Genomic DNA, 19,935 nt, shown 5'->3' with positions numbered 1-19,935 from the left:
CCCGGGGTCTCAGCCCTCGCGGGGTGGCGGGGGTGGGCGGGGAGCCGGGGGGGCGGGGACGGGCGGCGGGGAGGGGGAGCGGCGGGGCGGAGGCCCCCTGTGGTCGGCGCTGGGACTGTCGCGGGCGGCGAAAGGCCGGGAGGGGAGGGGAGAGTGGCCGGGAGTCCGTGTGACTGACAGGCGGCGACCAGAGGGGCCGATATATATAAGAAAGGCGGCGGAGCGCGCAGGTTTCAGTAGCGGCGCCGCGCGCGGGCCAGGAGCACGAGGCCGAGCGAGCGCCGCCGTCCCCGCCGCCCCGGCGCAGAGAAGCCCCGGCCCCCGCCCGCCGGCCGCCCCAGGATTAGCCGACGACCGGGACGAGGACGCCGACGACAGCGCCGCCAGGCCGCCGCCCCGTCACGCTCACCTGGATCACCTCCCCAGGCGGCCGCCCGGATCCGGCGAGGAGGCGACGCGGGGAGCCGCGCGTCCCGAGCGGAGCCAGCGTGTCCGGGGCGGGCGGACGCGCGGGAAAGCGGCGTTCCCCAGCAGAAGCGAGGCTCGGCAGCGGCCGGGGGACCGAGCGACGCCCCGCGGGGACGGGGATGGCGGCCGCGTCCCGCAGCGCCTCGGGCTGGGCGCTTCTGCTGCTGGTGGCGCTTTGGCTGCAGCAGGTAACGCGCGCCCCCCGCGGCCCCCGTGGCCCGCCCGCCCCGCCCCGGGCCCGGCGCCCCGGCGCGGCCGCGCTGACCGCCCCCCCTCTCCCCGCCGCAGCGCGCCGCCGGCTCCGGCGTCTTCCAGCTGCAGCTGCTGGAGTTCGCCAACGAGCGCGGCGTCCTGGCCAGCGGGCGGCCGTGCGAGCCCGGCTGCCGGACTTTCTTTCGCATCTGCCTGAAGCACTTCCAGACCATCGTCTCCTCCGGGCACTGCACCTTCGGCAACATCTCCACGCCGGTGCTGGGCACCAACTCGTTCGCCATCCGCGATGACAGCAGCGGCGGGGGGCGCCAGCCTCTCCAGCTACCCTTCAATTTCACCTGGCCGGTGAGCGCGCCCCGCGAGGAGGCGGTGCCCCGGGATCCCCGCGCTCTCCGCCCGCCCCCCGAGGCCGCCGTAGGCCCTCGCGTCCCCGCGGCTCTCGGGTCGGGATTTTCCTTACCTGTCACCTGGTGTCCCTGCCTCTCACTTACACTCCCCCACCCCCTCTCCCCGCCGCCCCGTCGCTACCCCGGGCTTCTCCTCTTCGCCTTCCCGGCTAGCGCGCCGCCCCGCCGTGGAGAGCAAGCGCGGACCCGTTATGTGGACCCGGGCGGGCGCCGTAACTGGATCCTGCAATTAGATTAATTAAACCTGGCGGCCTCCAACCGCCACCCCCCGCCCCGCTCCCGCGTCCTCCTCCCTCTCCCCCCGCCCGCCCGGCTCCTCCTCTCACCGTCTCTCCGCCCCCTCCCGTTTCCTAGGGTACCTTCTCGCTCATCATCGAAGCCTGGCACGCGCCCGGGGACGACCTGCGGCCAGGTGAGCTGGGCGCGCGGCCCCGGGGGGCAGCGCCGAGCGGGTTAACGGGCCCCGCGCGGGACGCTCCACTCCGCCCGCCGCCTGGACTCGAGCACAATCGCGTTTCCTGCGGGTTATTTTTGGCGTGGGAACGCGCGCAGCCCAGCGGTGAGAAAGGCGAGGCTGCCAGCGCCGCTGACGGGCCCCTTCCTGTATTTTACACCTTTCGCGAATTCCGCTCCTTTGGAAAGGGAATAATGGCTTTGGGATGTTGTTCTGACACAGAGGAAGAGGATATTTCAGCAGCACAACAATTCTCACTTTGAAAAGGAAAAAAAAAATTACCTACCTCTGGGGCAGAAGGAACCTCAGACCAGGCAGCAGAGCACCCTCTGCGCCTAGGCTTCTTCTTACCTCCTTTTCCTGTCTTTCTCCCTTCGCTGCTTTCTTTCTTTTTCTTTGTCTCTCCCCATTTTGACCTCTTTTCCTCTTTCCCCTCCATATCTGGCTCCAAGAACTCTAGGATATCTTGACAAGCTTCCATTGTCCTCTCTGAATGCTATCAGTCCCCCTGCACATGCCTTATGGGGCACCTAAGTAGCAGTTCCTCTGGCCTGTGCTTGCTGGGGGTAGGGGGGAGGGCTGTGTGTGTGTGTGATTTGTTTGGTTGACCAGTATAGCCTCAACCAAGGAGGCCCTGGGCAGTGGTTGGCATTGCATTCCAGGAGACCCCTCTCCCTGACCCAACCCTCCTCTCCTCAGAGGCCCTGCCGCCAGACTCCCTCATCAGCAAGATCTCCATCCAGCGCTCCCTCACTGTGGGTCAGAACTGGCTAAAGGATGAACAAACCAGCACTCTCCCCATCACCAAGCTGAGCTACTCTTACCGGGTCATCTGCAGTGACAACTACTATGGGGAGAACTGTTCTCGCCTGTGCAAGAACCGAGATGATCACTTCGGCCACTACAAGTGCCAGCCAGACGGCAGCCTGTCCTGTCTGCCGGGTTGGACCGGGAAGTACTGTGAACAGCGTAAGCAGCCCAGCCCCCACCTGGATGGAGGGGAACCCCAAGCAAATCTAGGAGGCAGGGTAGTCCCAGCCCCGGCCCGCCTCCCTCACCAAGCCAAGCACTGATGGCAGCTACTTGGGAGGCCTAGTGAGGATCACAGTTCAAAGACAGTTCAAAGTCTGTGACACTCTCATCTCCAGCTCACCAGCCAACAAGCCTAGGTGGAAGTTTGGCTTAAGTGGTAGAGCTCCAGCCTTAAGTAAAAAAGCCAAGCAAGAACAAGAAGCCCCGAGCTCAAGCCCCAGTGACTGGCACCAAATAATACAAATTAACAAGGGTGGGCCTCAGAATGACTTGGCCCGGTTGAGGGGACTCTCACCCCCTATCTCCCCTCGGTGCTTCTCCCCATCATCATGCCAGAACCCGCAAAGATCCCGGGTCGAGCACGCTCTGTGCCACCTGGATTCTCCTCCCGCTGTCCCATCCTTTCCCTCTCAGATGGCCAAGGTTACGGGAGACGAGGGGTGGCAAGCGAGCCCAGGAGAACAGTAGGGGAGAACAGAACCTCAGAGGCCATGACGCCCTGATCTTACCCAGCCTTCCTTTCTTTCTCCAGCACTCTGTCTCTCTGGCTGTCATGAACAGAATGGCTACTGCAGCAAGCCGGCTGAGTGCCTGTGAGTAGGGGACAGGATGGGGGGATGGACCCTCCTCTGGCCAGGCCACCCTCCTCATGGTGAGCCTCCTTTTTGTCCTCCAGCTGCCGTCCAGGTTGGCAGGGCCGCCTGTGTGACGAATGTATCCCGCACAATGGCTGCCGCCATGGCACCTGTACCACACCCTGGCAGTGCACCTGCAAGGAGGGCTGGGGAGGCCTGTTCTGTGACCAAGGTGAGTCTGGGCAGGAAAGAGGACCTACAACCCCTTTAGTGGTTACCAACTTGGTTTTCCCATTATCCTTCAAGGATGTTGGGGGGGGGGCTCATGGCACTCAAACCCATGGCGTGGCCCAGGATAGATAGACAAAACCTGTTCCATTGAGCTATGTCCTAGTCCTGCCTTGGGACGCTGAAAAGAACCTTCACAACGAGTGCAGCCTGAAGAAGGTCATGGGTCCGTCTTCGGCAGGTGCTAGGGAGCCAGGTGAAGAAGTCAGGAGGGTGACAGATTGCTAGCCTGAAGGCTGCGCTCATAAATTCTAGCAAGGCCAAAGAAAAAAGGGATGCCAGGCTGAGTTCCTCTTTCTGCCTTGTAGTTACCTATTAACCCCCTGAGTGTTTGCTAACCTTCCAGGGCTGTTTGAGCAGCCTTCCCCTAAACAGCTGTCTGGTGGGGTGTGCCCACTGCTCACCCCAGATGGAGCAAATCTAACTGACTTTTTGGTGTGGACACAGTCTCCTGCTTTCTTCAGGGCCTGGCCCCACATAGTCTCTACCTGGTACTTGGGGTTCATTACTCTTTAGCCTATACTGGGGTCTTGACCTTGCCCTGACCTTGAGGAAGGGAGCTTACTCTGCATCCTGGTAGCCAGCTGCAGCTTCCTATTTTCAGGGTCAACCAGTGCACCTGCTGCTATGGAGATACTACCCAGGCCTGGGAGTGTGGAGTGTGGGGAGGACTTTGCCAATGTGCTTAGGCCCTGACTTGCTGCCAGTAAAGGCATATAATCCTGTCCGTGTGTGTGTGTGTGTGTCCATCTCCATCTTTCTCCTCTCTGACCCCCTCCTCTGGCACCTGCTCATGTTCTCCCTGACACAATAAGCTCATCGTATGCAAATACAACCCTCATAGTCCCTCTATTTGCTCTGTCTGGTTTCCCTTCCCAGTCCTTCTCCAGTAAGAAAACAAACACTTATCTTTCAGAATACCCTTTTAACACCTCTTCCTTAAGAAAAAACATGTCTGGTCATTACCTATCATGGCTCTCCTCTCTCCACCGCTTGAAATGTCACCTTTCTTTCCAGGATGATCCACGCTGCCTTTCTTCAGGAACTCTTTTCCGGCTTCCTCCCTGACCTGGGCCTTCTCCCATCCTTTCCCCGTCCCCAGGCTCTGTTTGAAGCTTACCTGGCAGGACGTTTATCCAAGCTTGATTAATTGTACCGTCATACATGGTTCAGTCACTTCCACATTCATGACTTCACAGGGAGGAGAGGAAGGGGATTGGGGTGGAGAAGACTGAGTTGAAGCCTCTTTGGGTGAACATGGAGTGAACCAGCACCTTAAGGACACCAAGGGGGATTATTCCTTCGCTCTGCTCAGCTGCTCCTTTCCTGTCTCTGCAGATCTCAACTATTGCACCCACCACTCTCCATGCAAGAACGGGGCCACGTGCTCCAACAGTGGGCAGCGGAGCTACACCTGCACCTGTGCCCCTGGCTACACTGGTGTGGACTGTGAGCTGGAACTCAGCGAGTGTGACAGCAACCCCTGTCGCAATGGTGGCAGTTGTAAGGTGAGGCCTGGAGCCCACACCGGCACAGGCAGGCAGACATCTAGCCAAGTGGCATCCAGGCATCTCCAGCCCGATGAGCCAATAGGTGTCACAGCCCTGAACAAGCATAGAGGACGAGTGGAGCACAGCGCCTCCCCCCAGCTTCACACCCCTGCCCCCCAGACTAGGCAAGCACTCTGCCATGAGGCCAAACCCCTGGCTCCTGACTTGGGTCTCTCTCTTCATGGTCTCTCTCTCCAGGACCAACAAGATGGCTACCACTGCCTGTGTCCCCCGGGCTACTATGGCCTGCACTGTGAACATAGCACTTTGACCTGTGCTGACTCTCCTTGTTTCAATGGGGGCTCTTGCCGGGAGCATAACAAGGGGGCCAGCTATGCCTGCGAATGCCCCCCCAGCTTCACTGGTTCCAACTGCGAGAAGAAAGTGGACAGGTGCACCAGCAACCCATGTGCCAATGGTAAGTCCTTTGCTTTGCTGACCCACAGGGGTCTGGGGGGCGGGCGTAAAGAGTAGACAGAGATCTGTCTGTCACTGGCCAGCTTCCACTGTGCTCTCAATTGCTCTGGAATGTGAAGAGCTTGCTTGATCAGCTGTGGTGGTGGCAGTGGTGGGGGGGTGGAGGAGTGTGGGCTGGAAGAAACGCCAGGGGTTAAGTAAGGGTTGGTGTTCACCCTGTGTGCCATTCTTGTCTCCATGGCAGAAGGGGGATTAACTAGGGTGGCCTCTGACCCTTCCCAAAAGTCCTGGGCTTCATATCTCCACTCGGGAAGACCAGTGATGGAGTGAGAGTCCTGGTCCTGGAGGCTGCTGTGGGCACAAGTCGTCTAGAATGTGCAGTGCCTTTTGGGACCCAAAGCACGTGGTGTAGTTGTCTTCAAGTGACGTGTTGTGAGGCAGGCAGGATTGGGAGGGGTTTGATGGAATCCATTGTCACTCAACCCCCCGGAGCCACAATTTCTTATTATTCTGGGAATAATAATGCCCAGGTCCTATCTCTGTGTGGGCTGAAGGCAAAATGAACTGATGACAATGACATTTCTTTGAGCATTTTCTACATGCCCCATCATGGACTCTGGTTTTCATACTCTGCCTACCAATCCTGCCAGGTAGACAGCAGCTCACTGTTATTCCAGTTTAACAACAGAGAGAAACCAAGGCTTATGGATGAGTACCAGCACTGGTGTCACATTCTGAGCTAGAGAAAGGAAGTTGAGCCAGGTGCCCGTGGTTCAAACCTATAATCCTAGCTATTTGGGAGGCGAGATCTGAGGATCACAGTTTTAAATCAGTCTGGACAGCAAAGTCTGTGAGATTCTTTATCTTCAAACAGAAAACCTGACAGTGGAGCTGTGGCTCAAGTGGTAAGCTCAGGGACAGTGTGCAGGTCCGAAGTTCAGGCTGCAGGACCAGCACAATAAAAATAAAATGAAAAGACAGCTGAGATTTAAGTCTTATCTGTGTGAGTCTAAAGGTCTGCCGGGTGCCAGAGTTTTTCCTCCACAAGCCTACTGAAGCGTAGAGAGGAGGATCATCACAAACTCGGGGTGTCACGAGACCACTCAATTCTCTTTGCAGTGGGCCTGTCATCTCCAGCGTGGAGACTGCAGGGCTGGAGGTCACTGCTGGGACAGGGGATTTCTGATTGTGTCTGTGTCCACACAGGGGGCCAGTGCCTGAACAGAGGTCCAACCCGCATGTGCCGCTGCCGTCCTGGATTCACAGGCCCTCACTGTGAACTCAACATGGGTGGTGACTGTTCCCACAACCCTTGTGCCAACGGTGGCACTTGCCACCACCTGGAGAATGGGCCCGTCTGCACCTGCCCATCTGGCTTTTCAGGCAGGCGCTGCGAGGTGCGGACTGCCATCGACGCCTGCGCCTCGGGGCCCTGCTTTAACGGGGCCACCTGCTACGTAGGCCTCTCCTTGGATAGCTTCGTCTGCAACTGCCCCTACGGCTTCGTGGGCAGCCGCTGCGAGTTCCCCGTGGGCTTGCCGCCCAGCTTCCCCTGGGTAGCCGTCTCCCTGGGCGTGGGGCTGGTGGTGGTGCTGGTACTGCTGGGCATGGTGGCGGTGGCTGTGCGGCAGCTGAGGCTTCGGCGACCCGATGATGGCAGCAGGGAGGCCATGAACAACCTGTCGGACTTCCAGAAGGACAACCTGATCCCGGCCGCCCAGCTCAAGAACACAAACCAGAAGAAGGAGCTGGAGGTGGACTGTGGTCTGGATAAGTCCAACTGTGGCAAGCAGCAGAACCACACTTTGGACTATAATCTGGCTCCGGGCCCCCTGGGTCGGGGGACTGTGCCTGGGAAGTATCCTCACAGCGAGAAGAGCTTAGGAGAGAAGGTGCCACTGCGGCTACACAGGTAAGCAGCACCTGCACCACCACGGCCTGGCCAGGGACTTCTGTCCTGCACAGTCGTGCCCAGTGTCTTAGACCGGGTTGGGAGGCTGGCACTGCGTCTGGACTGCTTTGAAACAAACGACGCGGGTTTGTTGTTGTTGTTTTGGTATATTCACTATTCAGTGAGACCTGGCGGGCTAGCATCAAACTCATGATCCTCCTGGCTCAGTCTCCTAAGTTTGAAGTCCAGACCAACCTGGGCAAGATAACAAGGTTCCCCAGGGAGCCAGTGGCTCACGCCTGTAGTCCTAGCTACTCAGGAGGCTGGGATGTGAGGGTTGTAACTCCCACGCCAACCCCTGGAAAGTCGGTGAGACTCATAGCCCCTGTTAACCAGCATACGCTGAAAATGACACTGGCTCAAGTAGTAGAGCACCAGCCTTGACCAAAAAAGCTCAGGGACAGTGCCGAGGCCCTTACTTCAAGCCCCAGCACAGTCATGGAAAGAAAAGACAGCAATGTTCTTGGCTTCCACCTGTCACCGTGCTACTCCGGAGGTAGAGGTTGGGCAAAAAGTTCATCAGATTCTATCTCCACAACAACATCAAAGCCTGTCATTCAAGCTGTAGCAGAAAACATAAAATAGGGTTGGGGGTCCTGGCTAGCCTGGGAAAAAAGCAGGGGCTGGGAGTTTGGCCTAGTGATAGGGTGCTTGCTTAGCATGCATGCAGACCCTGGTTCGATTCCTTGGTACCACATACATAGAAAAAAGCCAGAAGTGGTGCTGTGGCTTATGTGGTAGAGCCCTAGCCTTGAGAAAAGCTCAAATACAGTGCTCAAGCCCTGAGCCCAGGCCCAGAACTGGCAAAACCAAAAATGGCCAGAGCAGAAAAGCTAGAAGCATGACACTGAGTGCTAGACTAGCACAGAAGAAGTACAAGCAAGCGTTCAAATCCCAGTGCCGTCTAAATAAATAAATAAATGAATAAATAATTCCTAGCCAGGCACTGGCAGCACACACCTGTAATCCTAGCTACTCAGGAGGGTAGGATCTCAGGATTGTGGTTTGAAGCCAGCCCAGGCAGGAAAGTCAATGAAACTCATATTAAATTAACCACCACCACCACCACCAACAAAAGCCAGAAGTAGAACTGTGGTCACATGGTAGAGCACCAGTGTTGAACAAAAAAACTAAGAGATAGCACCCAGGTCCTGAGTTCAGGCTTCAGAAGTAGTGTACACAAGTGCACACACACACTAAATAAAGATTCCTGCCCCTGGTAACTTCCATGCTTCTATGGAGGCAATGCTGGCTGCTTCTAGGCCTGTGACCTTTCTGGTCCAGTGGAGGCTCTGTGCCACCCCTCCTGGTCCACGAGGCCCTTTCCAAAAGACTGGGCTGCGTTGTGCACCTGCAGCCCAGGTCTTGCCCTGAATCACCTGTGCACCTGCCCTTTGGCTCCCTGGGTTCCAAATTAATGCCCCTGTCCCCTGCTCCCCGCCTCCATCTTTCCCTGCCTCCTCTCCTCATCCTTTCCTGCCTTGTATTCCCTCAGTGAAAAGCCAGCGTGTCGAATATCAGCGATCTGCCCCCCCCGGGACTCCATGTACCAGTCTGTGTGTTTGATATCAGAAGAGAGGAACGAATGTGTCATTGCCACGGAGGTGAGTGCCGGGCTGGCCTTCCCTCACAGCACATGGCTTCCTGCTTCCTGCCCAGCGGGGAAGGGAGAGGAGCCCGGGCACCCTCAAACGTGTGCTGAGGGGTTGGATCAGAAACCCCCCTCGACAGACCATGTTCCGTGGCTTAAGGCCTCTGCTGGCCTTGTTGGCACAGAGGGCATGAAACAGGAGCTGGGCATGCGCCAGGCCTCGTCTCTCCTGCTGTGCGGGTACGAGGCAGGCAGAGCAGCCGTGGCGCCTAGCCAGCTCCCAGAGCCACTCCCCAGGTGCCAGCAGGTGGGGATGGTTGCTTTCTGCCCTCCTGACCCCTTTCGTTGTAACACAAGTGCAAGCTCAGGCACCTGTGTGTTGGGGGTAGACGACCAAGGAGAATGCCCCTGTGGCCTGTCTCTTCACTCCTGTCCAGCCCAGCCCAGCCGCTTCCCCAGGGAAGGCCCAGGGCAGCCCTCCAGGTGGCGGACCCCAGAGTAACCCATTTCTGCACTGTGTACATGTGCTCCAGGTATAAGGCACGAGGTTACCCACAACACCCCAGCTTGGGCCCAGCAGCTGGACCTTCCTTCTGCATTGTTTACATTGCATCCTGGATGGGACGTCTTAAATACGCACCATGCTGCTCTCAGGAGGAGGAGGGAATGGCAGGAACTGGACAGACTGTGAACTTGCCGAGAGGTGGACTGGCCCTGTACACCTGCAGGAGTGCGTGGCCAGCACTGGATTGGCGGCTCTGCCAAACTGGGCAGTGGTGTCGAGGAGCCAGGAGAACACTTGAGCTGGTGTCCAAGGTGCCACTTGGACCTACTCTGCCAGCAGTGGCCTTCACTGGGCTCCAGACAGGAGCCCCGGCCTGTTTTCCAGAAGAGCGGCCTCAGCAGTGTCCGTGGGGCTGAGACTTACTATGCCTCCACCGCATCATCTCTATTTCCCAAAGTGCCTTTGGCCCAGGCTCCACAGTGACAGCTGGGCTCACATCAGAGAGAGGGGCCAGGCTGCGCTCTGTGGGCAGGAAGGCCACTGGGTGTGGCTTTTGGCAGGCGTGGCCCAGCAGGTGAAGCTCACCTGAGGAGACGGGACGGCTTTCTGCCTCTAATTGCTGCGTGAGGGCCTTGCCCGGGCTCGCAGCTCGGTGGTAAGGTTTGGAAGATCTTACCCAGCTTCCACTACGCTGTGGCCTCTGGGCTCCCGTGAGCAGATGGGTCGAGGGTCTGTACCAGCTTGGTGGTGGGGAGGGGTTACCAGGCAGAGCTGGGAAGCTCAGGGCAGTCACAGTGGAAATTCCACTGAAGGAGAAATGGGGTGCTGCTGCTGCCTAGGCCCCCCTTTTTTTTTCTTACACCTGTTCCTAGGACCTCGAGTCTGGGTTCTGCCCGTGTTTGTTCCAGCTCCTAGACTACCCTCCAAACCGACCTTCAGAAATCAATAATATGAGTTTTTATTTTTTATTTGTAGTTTATTTTGGAATCTAGTATTTCGATAATTTAAGAATCAGAAGCACTGACCTTTCTACATTTTATAACATTATTTTGTATATAATGTGTATTTATAATATGGAACAGATGTGTACAGGATTTTATTACTTCTTGGGTCCTGTCTTTGTAATGGAAGAGAATTCTACCCTTTTCTGTTGCTGCTGGGAGCCCTTCCAGATCCGCTGGCTCCTGTGCACAGGCTTGGGTCAAAGCATTGCCTGTGTGTGGGGAAGGGGGGCCCTTCTCCCACTCCAGCCCCTGGGAGCCCAGCGTGAGCCAGCAGCCTTCCTCGCCTGAGACTAATGGCTGCGCTCCATGTCTCTCACCATTCCTTAGGGGGAGGGTGATCCCTTCTCCTTTTCTTATTCAAAAAGACTTTTAATCAGAGGATGGGGGCCTCGAAGTCTTCCTTGGGTCCTTCCTCCTACCCCTGGAGGAGGGTTTTTAGATGGATTGTCACCTTGCTGTTTTCTCCACCTCAGTGAAGAACCGGTCTGGGGACAGAGTTCCTTTGAGGGTCTGGATCCCTGGTCTGTGCGGAGCTACTGGAGGTTTGGGGAGGCTAGAGGGAGGGAGGAGTCAAAGCAGTCTCTGGGTTTCTCTGGCTAAGACACTAAGGAGGGAGTTTCCAGTCTTCTCCAGGCCTAGCTTCCTCTAAGGATAGTCCCTAGGGTGCCCCAGTCTCTCACACGCACGCCCCCACCCCCCTCCACCCAGATACGAACATAATTCATGGAGAGCCAATAAAGAGAAATTGAGCCATTGACAAAAAGCTGAGCAGATGTTCCCAGCCCTCGCCCTGTCCACAGTACAGAACGGACCCGCCAGCTGCCCTGCTCCTGGCTGACTCCTTGTACCCCGAGCAAAGCAAACCTGCTGGCCCTGACCTTCCTTCTCCTCTCCATGACACAGGACTTTTAGGCCCTGGGCCTGTGGGTTTGTTTGTGGAGTCTCGGGAGCATGCACTCACTGCACGCCACGCACTCACTGCACGCCTCTGGCTCACCGTCCCTTCTCCTCACTGCACACACACACAGGGTATCAAACAGGAAAAGATCCAGGGAACCGTTCCCACAGCCTGAGCCGGCAGCAGGGGGAAGAATAACAGGACCTCACTCTTCCTGCCCAAAATGAAACAGGAAAGCAGCTCCCGGGCCCTGGGGGCGGGGGAAGCTGGGCTGGGACAGGAGACGAGATGACGAGGCTCCCATGTGGGGGACAGGTAGGACACCCGCGGGCCTGCACGTCCACACCAGCAGGCCGTGCTAGGTTGCCAGCCCCACCAGAGACAAGCTTTGCAGGGGAAATGCCTGCTGGTTAAAGCATTTGAGAGCCCAAGGGCTCTGATACCCCAGACGGGGGGATTAAAAGCGCCCCCCTCAACTGTGTTGGCACAGACTTGGTTTGGTCCACTCCAGTCTGTAGGCCATGCCAGGCTCCACCCCTAGCAACTCAGCAGAAGCTGAGGAGAGGCATTTGGAAGTGTGAACAGGTCACAGGCCTCCTCTCTGGGATTTCCTGAAGGTCACTCCCTTCCCACAGGTGAGGTCCAGGTCAGGCAGCGCCCCCGGGTCTGTATAGATGTCCCAGACTTGGCAGAAACCAGGCTAGCCCACAGACTCACAGCCAACGGATGCCACGGTTCAGTGTGCATGTACATGCCGCAGAAGAATCCAGAGCCTGGTGGCTCCTTACCAGCTTGGAGCCAGTGTCACGGCCTGGAGAATCAATGTGACCCCACAGTGACCTCAAACTCTGAGGACAGCTGCTTTTCTAGGACTTCTTGGCTGGTGACCACCTGGAGGAAGGGCTGAGAAAAGGAGAGTGCAACTTTCCTTGGGGCTCCCTCTCATGCCTGGCCTGTGGCCTGGCCAGGGGGTCGAGGCCTCTGGCTGGAGGAGGTCGCTGGACTCACGCAGGCTGGAGCCCCAGGAAGCCTTCCCAGCAGCTGCCCTCTTCCTTCCATGCACAGGGCCCGGCCTCTGCCCACCTCCCCCGCCCCAGGCTGCGCCCCTGCAAGGACAGGGAAATGATTCACTCAGGGGACCGTGATGGTCCCTTCCTGGGGAGGGGACGCTCTGGGGTCCCCGCGGGCTCCTGCAGGCTTGCCCGACCCCCAGCTCCGGCCCCCAGGGCCCTCTGGCCTGGATGGACCCCTTGGAGTGGAGGAAGGGCAGGTGCGCCCGCCGGCCGGCCGGGTCAGCTCCACCTGCCAGGGACGCCGCCTGCGACCTGCTGCTCCCGGCGCCCCCGCCCCGCGGCCCCCCCGCGGTGCTCCCCCCGCGCACCCCGTCCTCTCCCCCTCCCCGCGCACCCCGTCCTCTCCCCCCCCCCGCGCACCCCGTCCTCTCCCCCTCCCCGCGCACCCCGTCCTCTCCCCCCCCCGCGCACCCCGTCCTCTCCCCCCCCCCCCCCGCGCACCCCGTCCTCTCCCCCTCCCCGCGGTTCCCCCCTGGGGTCCCCCCTCCCCGCACCCCTTCCTCTCCCCCTCCCCCGCGGCTCTCCGCATTCCCCCACTTCCCACCCCCCCTTTGTCACACACGACTTCCTGTTTTCCCGCAGGCGACCCCGGCTCCCTTCCAGGGCCGGGAAGCCGCGGAAGGCCGCGAGTGTCTCCGGAGCCTCCGCCCCCGTCCCGCCCCCAGGGCCCCGAGGGCGCGGGCCGAGGATCCACGGCCCCGCGGGGCTCCGGGACGGGGCGGGAGGAGGGCGCGGAGGGCGGGAGGAGGGCGCCGCGAGAGGGCGCTGTGCCCCCCCCCCCGTCACCCCCCCTCCACTCCCCAGGCCCGACACTGCACCCCCTCCACTCCCCAGCCCCCGACACTGCGCCCCCTCCACTCCCCACCCCGACACTGCGCCCCCTCCACTCCCCAGCCCGACACTGCGCCCCCTCCACTCCCCAGCCCCCGACACTGCGCCCCCTCCACTCCCCAGCCCCCGACACTGCACCCCCTCCACTCCCCAGCCCCCGACACTGCGCCCCCTCCACTCCCCACCCCGACACTGCGCCCCCTCCACTCCCCACCCCGACACTGCGCCCCCTCCACTCCCCAGCCCGACACTGCGCCCCCTCCACTCCCCAGCCCCCGACACTGCGCCCCCTCCACTCCCCACCCCGACACTGCGCCCCCTCCACTCCCCAGCCCGACACTGCGCCCCCTCCACTCCCCAGCCCCCGACACTGCACCCCCTCCACTCCCCAGCCCCCGACACTGCGCCCCCTCCACTCCCCACCCCGACACTGCGCCCCCTCCACTCCCCAGCCCGACACTGCGCCCCCTCCACTCCCCAGCCCCCGACACTGCGCCCCCTCCACTCCCCACCCCGACACTGCGCCCCCTCCACTCCCCAGCCCCCGACACTGCACCCCCTCCACTCCCCAGGCCCGACACTGCGCCCCCTCCACTCCCCAGCCCCCGACACTGCGCCCCCTCCACTCCCCAGCCCCCGACACTGCGCCCCCTCCACTCCCCAGCCCCCGACACTGCGCCCCCTCCACTCCCCACCCCGACACTGCGCCCCCTCCACTCCCCACCCCGACACTGCGCCCCCTCCACTCCCCACCCCGACACTGCGCCCCCTCCACTCCCCAGGCCCAACACTGCGCCCCCTCCACTCCCCACCCCGACACTGCGCCCCCTCCACTCCCCACCCCGACACTGCGCCCCCTCCACTCCCCACCCCGACACTGCGCCCCCTCCACTCCCCAGCCCCCGACACTGCACCCCCTCCACTCCCCACCCCGACACTGCACCCCCTCCACTCCCCAGCCCCCGACACTGCGCCCCCTCCACTCCCCAGCCCCCGACACTGCGCCCCCTCCACTCCCCACCCCGACACTGCGCCCCCTCCACTCCCCAGCCCCCGACACTGCGCCCCCTCCACTCCCCACCCCGACACTGCGCCCCCTCCACTCCCCAGCCCCCGACACTGCGCCCCCTCCACTCCCCAGGCCCGACACTGCGCCCCCTCCACTCCCCAGCCCCCGACACTGCGCCCCCTCCACTCCCCACCCCGACACTGCGCCCCCTCCACTCCCCAGCCCCCGACACTGCGCCCCCTCCACTCCCCAGCCCCCGACACTGCGCCCCCTCCACTCCCCAGCCCCCTACACTGCGCCCCCTCCACTCCCCACCCCGACACTGCGCCCCCTCCACTCCCCAGGCCCGACACTGCGCCCCCTCCACTCCCCAGCCCCCGACACTGCGCCCCCTCCACTCCCCACCCCGACACTGCGCCCCCTCCACTCCCCAGCCCCCGACACTGCACCCCCTCCACTCCCCAGCCCCCTACACTGCGCCCCCTCCACTCCCCACCCCGACACTGCGCCCCCTCCACTCCCCAGCCCCCGACACTGCGCCCCCTCCACTCCCCAGCCCCCGACACTGCGCCCCCTCCACTCCCCAGCCCCCGACACTGCGCCCCCTCCACTCCCCACCCCGACACTGCGCCCCCTCCACTCCCCAGCCCCCGACACTGCGCCCCCTCCACTCCCCACCCCGACACTGCGCCCCCTCCACTCCCCAGCCCCCGACACTGCGCCCCCTCCACTCCCCAGGCCCGACACTGCACCCCCATCCACTCCCCACCCCGACACTGCACCCCCGTCCACTCCCCACCCCGACAATGCACCCCCCGTCCACTCCCCACCCCAACAATGCACCCCCCATCCACTCCCCAGCCCCCGACACTGCGCCCCCTCCACTCCCCAGCCCCCGACACTGCGCCCCCTCCACTCCCCAGCCCCCGACACTGCGCCCCCTCCACTCCCCACCCCGACACTGCGCCCCCTCCACTCCCCAGCCCCCGACACTGCACCCCCTCCACTCCCCAGCCCCCTACACTGCGCCCCCTCCACTCCCCACCCCGACACTGCGCCCCCTCCACTCCCCAGGCCCAACACTGCGCCCCCTCCACTCCCCAGCCCCCGACACTGCGCCCCCTCCACTCCCCAGCCCCCGACACTGCGCCCCCTCCACTCCCCACCCCGACACTGCGCCCCCTCCACTCCCCAGCCCCCGACACTGCGCCCCCTCCACTCCCCAGCCCCCGACACTGCGCCCCCTCCACTCCCCAGGCCCGACACTGCACCCCCATCCACTCCCCAGCCCCCGACACTGCGCCCCCTCCACTCCCCAGCCCCCGACACTGCACCCCCTCTACTCCCCAGGCCCGACACTGCACCCCCATCCACTCCCCACCCCGACACTGCACCCCCGTCCACTCCCCACCCCGACAATGCACCCCCCGTCCACTCCCCACCCCAACAATGCACCCCCCATCCACTCCCCAGCCCCCGACACTGCACCCCCTCCACTCCCCAGCCCCCGACACTGCACCCCCCTTCCCCTCCCCACCCCCCAATACTGCACCCCCTCCACTCCCCAGCCCCTGACACTGCACCCCCTCTACTCCCCACCCCGACACTGCACCCCCATCCACTCCCCACCCGGACACTGCACCCCCCACCCCCCCATCCACTCGCCAGCCCCCGACACTGCACCCTCCACCCCCCTCCACTCCCCAGCCCCTGACACTGCACCCCCCACCCCCCTCCACTCCCCAGCCCCCGACACTGCACCCCCGTCCACTCCCCAGCCCCCGACACTGCACCTCCGTCCACTCCACTCCCCAGCCCCCGACACTGCACCACCCCTGTCCACTCCCCAACCCCCGACACTGCACCCCCTCCACTCCCCAGCCCTGACACTGCACCCCCTCCACTCCCCAGCCCCCGACACTGCACCCCACCCCATCCACTCCCCAGGCCCGACACTGCACCCCCGTCCACTCCCCAGCCCCCGACACTGCACCCCCGTCCACTCCCCAGCCCCCGACACTGCACATCCCACCCCCACCCCATCTAGGCTTAGGATGCACTAAGCGAGGCAGTGTGTGTGTGTTGGTGTGTGTGTGTTGATGTGTGTGTTGATGTGTGTGTGTTGGTGTGTGTGTTGATGTGTGTGTGTTGGTGTGTGTGTGTTGGTGTGTGTGTGTTGGTGTGTGTGTTGGTGTGTGTGTGTTGGTGTGTGTGTTGGTGTGTGTTGGTGTGTGTGTTGGTGTGTGTGTGTTGGTGTGTGTGTGTTGATGTGTGTGTGTTGGTGTGTGTGTGTTGGTGTGTGTGTTGGTGTGTGTGTGTTGGTGTGTGTGTTGGTGTGTGTTGGTGTGTGTGTTGGTGTGTGTGTGTTGGTGTGTGTGTGTTGATGTGTGTGTGTTGGTGTGTGTGTGTTGGTGTGTGTGTTGGTGTGTGTGTGTTGGTGTGTGTTGGTGTGTGTGTGTTGGTGTGTGTGTGTTGGTGTGTGTGTGTTGGTGTGTGTTGATGTGTGTGTGTTGTGTGTGTGTTGGTGTGTGTGTGTTGGTGTGTGTGTGTGTTGGTGTGTGTGTTGTGTGTGTTGGTGTGTTGGTGTGTGTGTTGGTGTGTGTGTTGGTGTGTGTTGATGTGTGTGTGTTGATGTGTGTGTGTTGGTGTGTGTGTTGGTGTGTGTGTGTTGATGTGTGTGTGTTGATGTGTGTGTGTGTTGGTGTGTGTGTGTTGGTGTGTGTGTTGGTGTGTGTGTGTGTTTATGTGTGTGTGTGTTGGTGTGTGTGTGTGTGTGTGTGTTGGTGTGTGACCTCCCCCCGTGTCATGCTCTCCCTGAGCCCCCCCAGGGTGTCCAGAGGAACGGGTGGGGCTCTGGTCCGCTCCCCACCCCACAGCCCCCTGCCCTGGCAGGAAGGCAGGGAGAGCCTCGCGAGGGAGCCCCTCCGGAAGGAGCTGGCCACCATGAGGTGCCACTCTCTCTTCCTCTTGCCCGCCGGGTCTGAGGCTGAAACCACGAACTCACTGACGCAGTTTAGGGGCCTCTCTAGTCATCCTTCCACTCAGCAAGCAAACAAAGACACTCAGTATTTGGAAATTCCAAGAATTTCACGAGTCGCATGTCAGGAAAGTCCATGAAGATCAAATACATCTTGCATAGTGTCACGCGGGAACTAGTGACAGGGAAGGGAAATGGCTGGAGAGGTCCTCCAGTGAGTCCCCACCGCTCTCCAGGGTCACTTTCCTGAACCACCTGAGCCTGCCGAGCTCTGGCAGTCAGAACCAGCCATGCCTCTGCCATGGAAACGACGGAAAGTGATACCACTGGATCTAAAACAACAGAAAGCCGACATCTGCTGGGCAGTCTCTGGTGCCAGGCACTGGTTAAGGAGTTCCTCGTTTCTATGCTCGTCAGATACTCCAAGGTGGACCCCACTACTGTTATTTCTCATTTCACAGAGGAGAATTGCAGATACAACACAGCCAAGGTGGGAGTGATAGAGCAAATGGAATTTAAAGCCCGGGTCTGGACGGGTTTGACATCCCACCTGAATACCTAGTTTTGCAAAGTACCGTCATCATTAAACAGATCAAGGGAGGTTCGTTCCCTACCTCCAGAACAGAGCTCCCCTTGTTTTCACACAATCACACTTTCAGCCCCACGAGTGGATCATCATCGCAGTGTCTGGAATGAGAAGTGAGAAGGAACAGTTGGTAAGGAAACGAGAAGTGACTGCCTGCAGGGAACAACAAGGCAAGATGGGTTTGGCAAAGGTCCAAATGAGGAAGTCCCCTCACATGCGTCATGTGTAAACCACGTGTCACTCTGCCAGGCAAAAGTGATGCTTGGGCCTGCGCACCCCCTCTCACGTGGGCGTGGTAAAGGAGGGAATCCTAGATGCAGACTTGGTGAGGGAGTCGGTTACCTACCTTTAGTCTGTGGAGAAGTTTATCATTAGAATAGACAGAAAAGTGTTAAGCAAGCTGCTTGCATATGGTTAGCATTCAACACACACTTATTTCAGCAAGAAGCTGATAAGTAGGAGGGTGGTATCTGAGGCTATGTAGGGGCAGAAGGCCAGGAGAAGTTTTGCTCCGCCTGGAGCAAAATCTGGTCATTGAGAACATCTCCAAAAGTTATGATGCTGGAGGTGTGACCCAAGTGGTAGGGCACCTGCCTAGCAAAGCACAGGGTCCTGAGTTTAAACCCCAGTACCACTAACAAGCGTGAGAGAGACCTGGAGTTGGAGAAGGTGAGATTGAACACCAGAAAAGTGTCCCTCAGGTGATTTTTTTTTCCCATGTGACCATAGGGCCTGGCCACTGTCCCTAAGTTTCTTTTGCTCTAGGCCAGAGTGCCATATCCCAGCTTTTTCTGTGTATGTGGTAATGAGGAACAGAACCCAGGGCTTCATGTATGCTAGGCGAGCACTAAGCCACATTCCCAGTCCTGGTGATTTAGACGTGAGGGTAGACATACCGTCACTTCCCAGACAGCATTAACAACTCTTTCAAACTAACCTGTTCCGCTGGCCACTGGCGGCTCATAACTGTAATTCTAACTACTCAGGAGTCTGTGATCAGAGGATTACAGTTTATTGCCAGCCTGGACAGGAATGTATGAGATTCTTATTTCCAATTAGCCACCAAAAAGTAGGGAGTGGAGTTGTGGCGCAAGTAGTAGAACACTAGCACTGAGCAAAGAAAGAGCTAAGGGACAGTACAAAAGCCCTGAGTTCAAGTTCCCAGTATGGCACAGAAAAATGGTAATAAGATTCACCCTTAATAACAACATCCTGCACTAGTATTTGATGCTTCCCTCAGTGTCTCCATGCACTTTGCTGTTCTGAATAGTTTTAATCACAGTGTGTGTGATAGCGCATGTTGCATTTTTGCCTTACTATGCATTCATAGGCATTTTTTTTGGGGGGGGGCAGTCACGGGACTTGAACTCTGGTCCTGGGCACTGTCCCTGAGCTCTTCAGCTCAGGGCTACCACCCTACAGGGCTTGGGCATTGTTCTTGAGCTCTTCAGCTCAAGGCTACCGGCTGCAACCCTAGGCATTTTTATTATGTTGTTTTCATAATAGATTTTTTATTTTGGTGAGTCATGGGGCTTGAAGGTGCTGTCCCTGAGCTCTTCAGCTGAAAGCTACCACACTACCCCTTGAGCCACAGCCCTACTTCCCATTTTCTAGTGATTAATTGTAGATAAGAGTCTCATAGTCTTTAGTCCCTGGACTGGCTTTGAACCACGATCCTCAGACCTCAGCCTCCTGAGTAGATAGGATTACAGGTGTGAGCCACTGTGCCACTGTGCAGGTACAGTGTTTTTTTTTTTTTGGGGGGGGTCTATTGTGGGGTTTGAACTTGGGACACTGTGCTTTTTGCTCAAGTCTAGCTCTCTACATTTGAGTCACTACCGGTGCCCAGCAACTAAATAACTTAATTTTGCTTTTGAAAGAAATAGTCTCAGCTGCGTGGTGGTGGCTCACGCCTGTGATCCTAAGTATTCAGGAGGCTGAGACCTGAGGATAACGGTTTGAAGCCTGCCTGGGCAGAAAAGTTTCCATGAGATTTTTAGCTCCAATTAAGCACTCAAAAATTGGAAATGTGGGGGCTGGGAGTTTGGCCTAGTGGTAGAGTGCTTGCCTAGCATGCATGAAGACCTGGGTTTGATTCCTCGGTAC

At 59.6% G+C, this 19,935-nt stretch overlaps 1 protein-coding gene across 1 annotated transcript; it reads left to right on the top strand.

Moving 5' to 3' along the window:
• Nucleotides 1-587: 587 nt before the first annotated feature.
• Nucleotides 588-9,959, top strand: Dll4 (delta like canonical Notch ligand 4). The gene is made up of 11 exons (XM_090357793.1): nucleotides 588-656; nucleotides 757-1,026; nucleotides 1,443-1,500; nucleotides 2,242-2,511; nucleotides 3,107-3,167; nucleotides 3,251-3,381; nucleotides 4,776-4,945; nucleotides 5,186-5,405; nucleotides 6,611-7,316; nucleotides 8,851-8,959; nucleotides 9,480-9,959. Exons 1-11 carry the CDS (start codon nucleotides 588-590, stop codon nucleotides 9,483-9,485), a joined length of 2,070 nt encoding a protein of 689 aa, XP_090213919.1. The 3' UTR covers nucleotides 9,486-9,959.
• The last annotated feature ends 9,976 nt before the right edge of the window (nucleotides 9,960-19,935 follow it).

The sequence above is a fragment of the Megascapheus bottae genome, chromosome 25 (genome assembly GCF_031878675.1).
Source record: "Megascapheus bottae isolate mThoBot1 chromosome 25, mThoBot2.hap1, whole genome shotgun sequence".
Classification (NCBI taxonomy): domain Eukaryota; kingdom Metazoa; phylum Chordata; class Mammalia; order Rodentia; family Geomyidae; genus Megascapheus; species Megascapheus bottae.
This window is presented reverse-complemented; position numbering and strand designations above follow the sequence as displayed.

Bases quoted from the DNA above. Each gene is read 5' to 3' on its own strand.
- Dll4 (XM_090357793.1), top strand. From the start codon at position 588: ATGGCGGCCGCGTCCCGCAGCGCCTCGGGCTGGGCGCTTCTGCTGCTG. The intron at 3,168-3,250 runs GTGAGTAGGGGA...TTTGTCCTCCAG, and splicing joins AGCAAGCCGGCTGAGTGCCT to CTGCCGTCCAGGTTGGCAGG. The intron at 4,946-5,185 runs GTGAGGCCTGGA...CTCTCTCTCCAG, and splicing joins GCAATGGTGGCAGTTGTAAG to GACCAACAAGATGGCTACCA.